General features: G+C 43.1%; 1 protein-coding gene and 1 long non-coding RNA gene across 10 annotated transcripts in view; one reads left to right on the plus strand and one right to left on the minus strand.

Moving 5' to 3' along the window:
• RBMS3 (RNA binding motif single stranded interacting protein 3) overlaps positions 1-12,541 on the plus strand; it is a gene marked incomplete at its 3' end in the record, with an annotated part of 775,525 nt that overhangs the window by 490,707 nt on the left and 272,277 nt on the right. For all 9 annotated transcript variants that reach the window (XM_079947347.1, XM_079947348.1, XM_079947349.1 and 6 more), the window contains one exon: positions 11,650-11,741. In XM_079947347.1, the coding sequence (XP_079803473.1) occupies positions 11,650-11,741 (92 nt within the window). The remainder of the gene's footprint in view (positions 1-11,649; positions 11,742-12,541) is intronic.
• The window catches only part of LOC307199594, a 660,078-nt gene that overhangs the window by 395,223 nt on the left and 252,314 nt on the right, over positions 1-12,541 (minus strand). The gene's annotated exons all lie outside the window — the stretch shown is intronic.

Consider the following 12,541-nt stretch of genomic DNA (forward strand, 5'->3'; position numbering starts at 1 on the left):
GCAAACGGGGTTTTGCAACAATATCTGAGGTGTTATGTAAAGGACAGAGAAACGGATTGGGTGGACTGGTTACCTCTGGCAGAATTTGCCTACAACAACGCGGAGAACGTGTCCACAGGGATGAGTCCCTTTCTAGCCAATTATGGGTGTCATCCTCGGGCGTTTCCAGGAGAGGGCGGGGGAAGGTGGAGTGTACCTGCAGCGGAAAATTTTGTTGAAGAGATGGAAGCGATTCACCGTCAGCTCCAACTCAACTTAGAGAAAGCCAAAGAAGAATATAAGAAGCAAGCTGACAGAAATAGGAGGGAAGGCGAAACCATAAGGGTGGGTAACCGGGTGTGGCTATCCACCCAAGGACTGCCGTTCAAGGGAGGGTGTAAGAAATTGAGACCCAAACGGTTGGGACCCTTTGAGGTCATACAGCAGGTCAACCCAGTAGCATTCAAACTCCGATTGCCCAGTCACATGAAATTGCATCCAGTATTTCACAGGTCATTACTGTCGCCATACAGAGAGGGGTGTGAGTGGGGGGAACATGAGAGGGAGGTCACCCGGACACCCGTCATAGAAGAGAGAGAACGCAACATGGATGTGGCAGGGATCATTGATTCCAGGTGGAAGGGGAATCAGGTGGAATACTTGGTAGAATGGGAGGGGGAGGAAGAGTCAGAAAACGCATGGGTACCGGCAGAGGAAGTCAAAGACGAGATTTTAATAGAAACGTTTCATCGGCGTTTCCCAAGTAAACCACAACCAGTGGCAAGGTTTAGGAGGGAACACTTCGGGACTACAGATGAGGAAGGGGAATTTGAAGGGTTCCCAGAGTCGGAAGTGGAGGTGGAAACGGATTCCGACGAAGAAGAGGAAGAGGGGGAAAGAGGCGGTAGGCCGTGGTTAGAAGTGTTTGAATCCTCGGAGGATGAGGGGAGTTCCTTCCAGGGATTTCCGTCCTCGCCGCCAGTAAGAGAAGAGGCGGGAGGGGGTGAAGGGGGCCCTGGGGGGGAGGTGGATGTCAGGGAACTGCCATCGGAAGGACAGGTGGTGAGAAGGTTTCAGGAGAATAGGAGAGCCTCTTCTTCAGCAGAAGAGGGAACCAGTAGGGGGAGTGCGGGAGCTCCAAAGGAAAGGGAGTCGGAGGGGAGGCTCTGGGATACTTCCAGTGAGAACAGCGAGGAGGTATCAGAACAGCCCTTAAGGACTCCCACCCCCCGCCGGAAACTGTCACGCAGGGAATCCAGGAGGCGCATGTCTGTGAAACAGCTTTTATGTTGGAAACGCTTCCGCAAACGCCCACTGTCAGATTCTACCAGCGACTGAGGGAGCCATGCTCAAGGGCTCCTCTCAAGGCAGGGTTTCACTACACTGAGTGAGCTCTGAGGGATCGAGTTTCAACGCACAAGCAGCTCATTATCCCACCACACCATGTAACCATTATTTGAGTTTGCCCAGTCCTGCCTACCATATTCTTAGGTATCTGAAAATGAAATGGTTGCAATTTGATGATATCTGTTCCTGTGAAACATGGACAAGCAGTTAAATGTAAGGCATAATATTTAGAAAGCCTTTTTGAGGGGGAGGGGGCAGGAAAGCACTCGAAAATCTCCAGGCATCCCATCTGTGTTTAAAGGAACAATAATAACAAAACTTTAAATTAGCATAAGAGATTTAAGGCATTTCAGGAAAACATTGATTAAATCTGCCAATGAAACGAATGTGCTTGGTGAGTGACCTAATTAGTGTATACTTGGTTCTTTTTCACTGCACTGCTTACCACTAATTGCTGTTCTGCTGGTCTTCTCCTGACAAGCCGCAGAAAAAGACAAGGATGAGGGATTTGTTGCGAAAATAGTGACATTCAGTTTTAATTCAGTTGAACCTGCTGCCAAGTTAATTATGGAATTGAGAAACTGAGTGCAGGAGGCTCCCAGCAGCCATTTAGGTTATGGGAGACATAGTTGTTTAGTTTCTGACTGTGAGTTCAGATAGAGCTTATTACGCCACACATAAAAGTCCACTTGCTGTGTCTTTAAGTGGGCTTCCCCTACATATGTACACATACACAGACTGGTGCCTATAGATTCACAGTTTTTTTTTTTTCCCTCTGCATGCCATAAAGCCTAAGTAAAATTAGTCACTTGTTTTCCTTTCTTTCAGGAGGGGGTTCCTAGCGGTTAGTAAACACAAGGGACAGTCTTGACAAAGTTATATACATATTAAATTTCAGAGTTGGAGGCATTCCTCCAAAAGCGAGTGTGGTACTTGCTTCTGAGAAACCGCAGCTTTGTCCATGTGGATTTCTTTTCTGACCTGCATTCATCACAGTGCTGTTTCCATTTGGCTTCTGCCAAATTCTACGTCATTTGTCTCGCCGTCTGCTATTTCACGCAAGTTACATATGCTACGTAACTCTTTGTGCAACTTACATACTTAACATTCATTTCAGTGTAACGGAAATGTCAAAACCACGTAAAACGAACCCCATTCATTATTCGTGTGCATGCACATGAAAGCTCATACCAAGAACAAACTGAGTTGGTCTCTAAGGTGCCACTGGACATATATATATATATATATATATATATATATATATATATATATTCATATTCCCATTCATTATGTATCATTTGTGGACATAAAACAACAATAACTCTGGGAACTTGGGAACTGTGGCAATTTCTCCTTCTTTTTCTGTATATGTTGGAATTCTCTGACATCCCTAAGAAGTCATGCTTCACCCCCTTTTTTTTTACAATACTAGGGTCTTTTTTTAGCTTAGAAAGTAGTATTTCATCATAGGAGACATCTGCAAAATCATTCATAGTGTGGAGAAAGCAGATACATGTATATTTCAGGCATGTCCAAAGTCTGTTTTGGGGGCCTAATCTGGCCCACTGGTCGGCTTAATCTGGCCCCTGTGGCAGTTTATTTCCTGGGGTAAAATCCTAAAAAAAAAGCTCAACAACTTCAATCCTAAAAAAAGGCCAACAACTCATGTTCACTTCGTCAAATCTGGCCCTCTTTGAAAAAAAGTTTGGACACTAGAAGTTGAGCTCATCCAAGGAAGGTGAATGCTGGAATATTCAGAGCAGGCAAAAAGTATTTCTTGATTCTGTGCATTTCTTAATACTGTGCATAGTTAAGCTATGAAATTTGCTACCTATCTCAAGATGCCATAATGGGTACTAACATGGAAGGCTTTAAAAGCAGGGTGAGACAAATTCATAGAGGTTAAGGTTGTCAGTGACCACTAGCTATGATCTTTGTGAACTATGTTGAGCCCGCCTGGCATAACAGTTAGAGTGCTGAACCAAGACTTGGGAGAGCAGAGTTCGAATCCCCACACAGCCATGAAGCTCAGTGGGTGACCTAACCTAAACTACCTCACAGGGTTGTTTTGAGAGGAGGAGGAGAACCATGTACAGCACCTTGAGAACCTTGGAAGATACAAGTGGTATATAAACAACAACAACAACAACAACAACAAGCTCCCATAGTGGGTTGTTACTGGGAATAGTTACTGGGGAGCACAAGTGGGGAGGGTGCAGTTCTGCTCCTTTCCTGCTTATGGGCTTCCCATAGGCATCTCATTGGCCCATCTAAGATCAGGAGGCTGGACCAGATGTGATTTTGGTCTGATTTCAGCAGAATTATTCTAACATTCTTCTAGATCAGCGGTTCTCAACCTGTGGGTCCCCAGGTGTTGTTGGACTACAACTCCCATCATCCCTGAGCTCTGGCCTTGCTAGCTAGGGGTGATGGGAGTTGTAGTTCAACAACATCTGGGGACCCATAAGTTGAGAACCGCTGTTCTAGACCTTACATTCAGACTGTGGGCATTGCTTCTGAAAATGCCTGCTTATAATGGAGGATTCCTTAACATACTTATTGCCAGGATGAGTATGAATTTGTTCTCCTTTAAAATAAGAATAGTGAAATTCTTTGCCTGCTAACAAGGATTAATAAATGTCAGAAATGTCATTTTGGGTGGTTCTGTCAAACCAAGGGTGAAATTAGCTGGAATGCTTGCTGGCCAGAAGTTGAAACTGCAGCGCCATGAAGCAGTTAGCGCGAGAGATGTATTGGAACCTGAGATCTAGATATTTGTGTAATCCCTTACTAACAATGGGGTTTCCAATGGCTCCCAAAGCAGTTGGTTGAGAAAGATGCTGCCAGAATTTGGGATGACTTCAAGAGCTGTCTTCTACGCAGCATTAAGAGCTGTAGTTTGAAAAGAAGAAGCGGAAATCCTAGTGCATCTGTTTCAGTTCTTAATGTCAACTAGACACTGGCCACATTCACACATAGTGATAAAGCCAGGATTCCTGGCTCACTTGAACTATGATGTGAATTCATGGCAACCGCTGGCTGTACAGATGTCTGAATGGCACAGAGCCCCTCACATGTGCTCATTGGGCTTTCTTTACAGACAACCACATTCCACAGGCAGCTAAAGGCAAGAGATGCAATGTCAGGAGCAGGGTTGTGCTCCTCAGCCTACATGGTTACCATTTACATGTGATTAATGTGTGGCTAGGTCTGTGAATGAATTGAAGAAAAGACAATAACAGTGATGTGTTAGTTAAATGAAATTTATATACAGTGGTACCTCGGGTTACAGACGCTTCAGGTTACAGACTCCGCTAACCCGGAAGTAGTACCTCGGGTTAAAAACTTTGCTTCAGGATGAGAACAGAAATTGCGCGGCGGCAGCGGGAGGCCCCATTAGCTAAAGTGGTACCTCAGGTTAAGAACAGTTTCAGGCTAAGAACAGACCTCCAGGATGAATTAAGTTCTTAACCCGAGGTACCACTGTATTAACAACAACAACAACAACTCAGTAATAATCTCTGTTTGGAATACTGTTTTAACCTTTGAAGAACTTGTTTGTTTTAAAGATAATATATTACTCAAAACTCTCTCTTTCTCTCTCTCTCTCTGTGTAACCTACTGAATGGAATTGATGCAAGGCCTTTCTTTCTTTCTTTCTTTCTTTCTTTCTTTCTTTCTTTCTTTCTTTCTTTCTTTCTTTCATATACTGTGCTTCATTCCTAGAACTCAGGGTAGTTCATAACATAGTAATACAATATAAAAACACAAGATACATAATACTAACAAAAACAAGAGCAAACAAAACATTAACTCCCCACCCACAAACACGTTTAAAAGGTGTGTATGAGACTTGCTTGAAGAAGAAGGGTTTTACCTGGGGCCTAAAGCTATATTATGAAGGTGCCAGCCGGGCCTCCCTGGGGAGAGCGTTCCACAAAGGGGGAGCCACTGCAGGAAAGGCCTGCTTTCTTGTTGCCACCCTCTGGACCTCTTGTGGAGGAGGTATATGAAGAAGGGCCTCAGGTGATTATTGCAGGATCCGGGTAGGTTCATATGGAGAGAGGCAGTCCTTGAGGTATTACCTGAGCGGTTTAAGGCTTTAAAGTTCAAAACAAGCACTTTGAAGTGGGCCCAGAAACTAATTGGTAGCCAGGTAGCTAATTGGGCCAGGATCAGTGTAATATGCTCAGACTGTCTTGCCCTGGTGAACAACCTGGTCTCTGAATTCTGTACCAGGACTGTCATTTAGGCACCTGATGTTGAAAATATTACTACATGGTAATATACATATAAAGAGGGCTTTTTCCCCCAGCCGGAACTCACTAGAGCTCAGTTCTGGCACCTCTCAGGTGGGTGCCATTGCCATTATAAGAGAAGAAGGAAGGTGTTCATGGTGAGTTCCAGCACCTGTTTCTCAAGAAAAAAATAGCACTGCACATAAATTGTCACCCTTTAATGCCAGTCAAAAGCACTATTACATTTTTCGGCTACACTTGTATATTAATTTGTGTGAAATGTGGCTAAACTGCCTGTGGTGGAATCTCTGCCAATATCACAGCCAGCTAGACATATCATAAACATACTGGCTGAACCGTTCTTACCAGTTTAATATACAGTGGTACCTCGGGTTAAGTACTTAATTTGTTCCGGAGGTCCGTACTTAACCTGAAACTGTTCTTAACCTGAAGCACCACTTTAGCTAATGGGGCCTCCTGCTGCCGCCGCGCCGCCGGAGCACGATTTCTGTTCTCATCCTGAAGCAAAGTTCTTAACCTGAAGCACTATTTCTGGGTTAGCGGAGTCTGTAACCTGAAGCGTATGTAACCTGAGGTACCACTGTACTATATTGATAAGTCAGTGTGTCGTTTCTCTTTCAATAGCTGACTTCAACCTTTCAGGTAAAGATTTCTGACATATGTAAATACATTATGCAAAATGCTAATTAGACCTAGAATCCTTTGTAGACTTACATGTAAGTAGGCCCCACTGAACTCAGTGGGACTTATTTCTGTGTAAACAAGCACCTGATTCATAGATTTTGTTACTCAGCATCGTTACAGTTACTGATTCCATAATAAAAGTGATTGGGTTACTTCAGAACAAGCGTTTGGGGGATCATTGCCTTAGTAATTCATACTTCACGGCTTTGCTACAGAACACTTTTTAGGACTGCTGTGTATAACAAGTTCGTTTCTTTGTAACATGCTGTGAGAAGACAAAAAAAAAAGGAGGAATATGGCTGGGAATATAATGCGGTTAATTAAAACATAAAAACATAATGCTAATTATGTTTTTGTGTTTTTTGGTGGCAGCATTTGTAGGGAGGCAGCCGCAGTAACTTTGCACTGGACTTCTTATGTGTATAATATATGAATATTCTTCCTAAAAAGTGTGTGGGGGGGAATAAGAGTCCAAAATGCAAAATAATAATATTTTGTTGTGTTATAGAGCTCTTGGGAAGATGCCAGATATCTCTTGTATAACAGGTGAAGAGCCATTTGTTTCCATTTGTTTGCTACTTACTAGGAGTTATGTATTTTTGGTAATTTGTCAAGAATTTCTAATGCAACTCGTACAGTCTTTTTTTACTGTGCTTTCTCTTGTACAAAATATTCCCCCCCCCCTTTTGCAGATGTTAAATTGAAGCTGAAGGCTTACCACACATCATTTCAGTTCAAACAGTCATCTGTGGGTTAGACAGGACTTTTTCCAAGCGGAACTCACTGGTACCTCTTTAGCGTTAGAGCTCAATAGCTTTGGCTGGATGCTCCCCCAACAAATTCCAGCACCACTTTTTTCTAGGAAAAAAAGCCCTGAGTTTAGGTGATTGGGAATAAATGCCTCTCTTCTCCTCCACTCAGGAGGGGAGAACAGTGAACCCCTCAGTCTGATCCCTGGTTGTTCAAATTATCTTTAGTTTAAAGCACACCGTAGTGCCTGAATGTGGGTGTAACATAGAATTGTGGCTTCTTTAGGTAGTACAGTCAAACCTCGGTTCCCGAATGGCTCTGTTTTGGAACGTTTTGGCTCCCGAACATCGAAAACCCGGAAGTAAATGCTCTGGTTTCTGAACATTTTTTGGAAGCCGAACGTCCGACGCGGGAAGCTCTTGCAACTAATCGGAAACCGATCCTTAGTTGTCGAACATTTCGGAAGCCTAATGGGTTTCTGGAATGGATTATGTTTGACAACCAAGGTTTGAGTGTAGAAGCTCTCACCAAAGGGGCAGAAGGCAGGGAGAGTGTGTGAGCTTGAGATGCACTGCAGCTTGTTCCTGGTCACGTAAAGTGGGCCAATAAATCCTGGGCAAAGGTGGGATTTCTTAAAACTGCGTATCTCAGTTGCAAAGTCAAAGTTCTCCATTGTTGATATTTTATAAATGGTTGTATTGCCTATCAGGACTGCAATCCTGACTCAATGGGAGAGGGATTAGGGTTGCACATAGCTGCTTCTCTGCTGGTGGCAGTGGGGGAACTCTATGGAGGCTCTGGAGCAGTGAAAGTCTCAAGCTTTTACCTGGCAGGTGGGAAACTATTGTGGATAGCAGTCAATGGAAATTTCTGGGTAGGCAGCAGAGGCAGATCCCCTTATGGCAGCCTTGTTCAACCTTGGGTCTCCAGTTGTTGGACTACAACTCCCATCATTCCTAGCCAGCATGGACAGTGGTCAGGAATGATGGGAGTCATAGTTCAGGAACAACCCAAGGTTAAAAAAGGCTGCCTTAGGGACTCCCCCCCCCCCACCAAACACGTTCCACTCAAGCCAGTGGGGCTGTAGATGCGATGGTGAATCTGCTTCTTCATGCTGTCTGACCCCCTACATTGGAATTGTTCTTTCTGATGATCAAGGAAACCCTGCAAGAATGGAGCTGCTGGATTAAATTGCTGTGCAAAGTTGCCTTAAAGTTAATTAAAGGTACTTGTGCTTTGCAAGAGTTCAGCTGTGATGATTGCTTTTCAACAGAGTACTGTACCAGAAGACCTGCTGTTCATTCTTAATACTTGTTCAGTAATAAAGGACCCGGAAACCCTTGGTGTGTTAATGTTACTTTTTTAAAGGAAAAAACCCAACAACGTGTTTTAAGGTGTTTTATTTGTTATGTTGTTGGCATCCATCTGTCTCGAGAGAGAGCGGAAGAGTGGGAAAGACTTTCAGGGGGAAAGTCTAACTGTTAGAGAGTTATAGCACCTGCTGTGGCTCTATAGACAATGATAGGGAACAAATAACCAATATCTGTCATATTTATTCATTCACAATATTGTTATAATATTTATTATAAAATATCTAAAGAAGCCATTGTGCCTTTCTTGTGTCAGTTGATCAACAAAAAGAATCCTTAGTCAGAGAATGGAAGAGACCCCTCTGTGGTCAGTATGTAAAAACAAGTATTTGCCCCTTCTGAATTTTTGAATGTTGGAACAAGGACAAGTGTTCATTACTAGAACTATACCTTGGCTGTCTCCCTGCCCTTTCCATAATACAGTCGTACCTTGGAAGTCGAACGGAATCCATTCTGGAAGTCCGTTCGACTTCCAAAACGTTCGGAAACCAAAGCGTGGCTTCTGATTGGCTGCAGGAAGCTGCTGCAGCCAGTCGGAAGCCATGGAAGCCCCATCAGACATTGGGGTTCCAAAGAACGTTCGCAAACCGGAACCATCACTTCCAGGTTTGTGGCATTCGGGAGCCAAAATGTCTGAGTACCAAAGTGTTTGGGATCCAAGGTATGACTGTATACATTTATAACACAATCCTGTTCATGTCTACACAGAAGTAGGTACCAGTGTGTTAAATGGGATTTCAGCCTTACAGCGCAGGCCTACATATGTCTACTCAGAAGGACTAGTTGCAGAGTAATATACCCTGTGGGATCCCATATACCCAGTGGTTCTCAAAGGGTGTTGTGTGTCACACACAACTCCCAGCCCCAGACGGTCCAGAAGGATGTTATGGTCGATGGTATCAAAGCCGCTGAGAGATCCAGCAGAACTAGGAAACAGCTCTCATCTTTGTCCCTAGCCTGCCGGAGATCATCGACCAGTGCGACCAAGGCAGTTTCAGTCCCATGATGAGGCCTGAATAAGATATCTGACCTTCAATATAGGGTTGGGAATGGCATTTTATTATATTGGGATTTCAATATTGATAGACTGTGGGATTTTAATAGGGTGCTTACATACATCTCCCTATTCCCCCCTTCTGATTCATGCACAAGGTTTCTGGATAAAAAATGCAATACAGTCAGTGTAGCCACATATTTGTGGCTGCCTTCTGTATTAATGCATATTGACCCAGTAAATGGAGATGTCTGCCTGAAAGCTGTTAAGCTATCAGCATTCTAGTGCTAATATTATTATAGCTTTCAGGCAAGTTGGTGTCTGCTATATGGATTGCAGCAAGGATTAAGGGGAGGGTGAAGGTAAAGCTGTGACTTTTCTCTGAGAGACATGTTACATATATTCCAGAAACATACAATGTGTATTGAAGGTTCAAAATAGGTTTGAATGCAATGCTTCTTGGGTGCATCATTATACTAAGAGTACTTTGAAATTAGTGCCATGTTCACCAAAGAAGAAATGTAGTTTTCCATGGATGACGAGAGGGGAATGGTGGAACGTCAGAAATTGTTTCCTAGAGGTTCATTGTTAATATTCACAAGCAGATTCATGTAGTAAACACGAGATACGCTTTGGTCTAAACCACTGAGCATAGGGCTTGCTGATCAGAAGGTTGGCGGTTCGAATCCCTGCGATGGGGTGAGCTCCTGGTGTTCGGTCCCTGCTCCTGCCCACCTAGCAGTTTGAAAGCACATCAAAATGCAAAGTAGATAAATAGGTACTGCTCTGGCGGGAAGGTAAACAGCGTTTCCATGCACTGCTCTGGTTCGCCAGAAGTGGCTTAGTCATGCTGGCCAGATGACCCGGAAGCTGTCTGCGGACAAACATTGGCTCCCTCAGCCTATAGAGTGAGATGAGCGCACAACCCCAGAGTTGTCCGCAACTGGACCTAACGGTCAGGGGTACCTTTACCGCAGTTTTGAGGTGATAGGGAAAGTCATGCAAAGAGGTTGAGGGAACGTTCTTTCACATGTGGTGGGCTTGTAAAAGGGTAAAGTAAAAGAGTATTGGGAAATAATCCATAATGAACTGAAAAAAATGTTTAAAAGTACTTTTCCAAACAACAACAACGAGTCCTTTTTGTTGGGGATAATTCAGACTGAAATTCCCTGGTGTCAAAAAAAGTTATTTATGTATGCTCCTTGGGGCTTTTTTTTCTCTTAAAAAAATGTTTAGGGGTACTCTCATTTTGACTTAAGAAAATCACCATTTTAAAGTTCAAATCTGGAAAATTAAATACAGTAAATGGACAAAAGTACAAAGATTCACAATATGTTTAGGGGTATGCATATCCCTGGGTCCCCCCAGAAAAAAGCACTGATGCTACTACTGCAGCCCATGTTTTGTTAGGCCAAAAATGAAAACAAGCGAGGTCCCAACCAAAGAAGAGGGACAACTTAAGCTGGCAGAATATGCGCAGCTTGCAGATCTAACATATAGAATAAGAGAACAAGAAGAACATACGTTTAGAGAAGATTGGAAAACGTTTATTGAATATATTGGGGGGTAATTGTGTACACCTGAAAACGTTGGCAGCATTAAGATAAATCCAACAGTTTAAATAAGTTTTGATGGATGCAACAATGAAATATTAAATGGTATAGCTTTTGTAAAATATACAAGGATTTATGATATGTAAAATGAACCATGGAAAGATAAGAAGATGAGATGGAGGTGAAAAAACAGTTTGTTTATATAGAAGTATTTTTACCCTATCCTTCAGGCAAAAAAGACTCCCAGAGCAGACTACAGAGATTAGAAATAATCTGATTAGGCTATAATCTTACAGTCTAAAAGATGTGGCACCAAAGGAAATGGGAATGGGAGGGAAGAGGAAAAAAGCAAGCGTGAAATTCAGGGAGTAGTAATTCAGCAGGCCATGGAACTGGATCTAGCTAGGGCTGCCATCTTTTGAAGAGCAAAAAGGAGAACACCTTTGCCGAGTTATACTTTTAACTACGGATCTCTATGACGACTCTCATTTTACATATTCATGAAAAAGAGGAAGTGTCCTGGAAAAAGAGAACATGGGGCACAATGGGGTGGCTGCCAACTCCTTTCTGTCTCGTGGTTTCAGAAATGTCATCTGGTAGCTACAGGGAGCAGGGCTAACTTGGAAGTCATTGTTGATAAGAGAGAAGTTGTTTAAAAAGTTGGATGTTCTTTGAAGGTATTAATGAATACTTCTGTATTTCCCCCCCTAAAGGTTATGGTTTTGTAGATTTTGACAGCCCAGCAGCAGCACAGAAGGCAGTAGCATCTCTTAAAGCAAATGGAGTTCAAGCGCAAATGGCAAAGGTAAGATCAATGAGAAGGCATTCTTAACCTTGTAATGTTGTGTATTACTCTCTGTGGTAATAATTTTGTGGGATTGTTCCATTTCCTTGCTGTTTTCTAAATCAGGATTTCTTGCAGTCTTGTTTTATTACTCAACACAAATTTGTCTTCTGACTCTACTGATTTCTTCTTCGTCTTCTTTTGTCTGTTGGCTTGCCAATGTGTATGATGCCTGTGATTTGCCCGGGTCCTGAAATGTGGTTCCCTTAAGTTCCATAACACTCTCCTGCCATCCTTCAAGGAAGACGAGGTTAATACACCTTTAGGCGCTGGGTGAAAACTTTCCTTTTTAACCAGGCCTTTGGCCGATTGACATCCGATGGCCTTTAAAAACGTGGAAAGGGGGATTATTAAGTTGTCTTTGTTTTTATGGTGCATTTTCTGGTTTTGTTTATATTGTGCTTTCATGTTGCGCAGCGCCCTGAGATCTACGAGTATAGGGTGGTATACAATTAATAATAATAATAATAATACGCTTGAGATGGGAAGAGCCCTGACATCCAGACCCAAAATATGACAGTGGAGAGGTGGAATGTGTGTTCCAGGGCTGGCTAGTTGATGCATGGTTACTGCAATACTTTGGAGCTCGGTCAAGCCTTGCACCATTCTGCATAAACCTGAGATGGCTTGTGGGGGAAAGGTTGCTGGAGACAGTGCCCTTGGCTGAAGCTGCAAAGCATATGCAGACACTGAGATCATAAGTGGCTTCCCTTTGGTCATGAGAGGTTGCATGCAGTATTGGACAATTGATGGATCCAGCG

The sequence above is a fragment of the Podarcis cretensis genome, assembly GCF_951804945.1.
Source record: "Podarcis cretensis genome assembly, chromosome: 12".
NCBI lineage: Eukaryota > Metazoa > Chordata > Lepidosauria > Squamata > Lacertidae > Podarcis > Podarcis cretensis.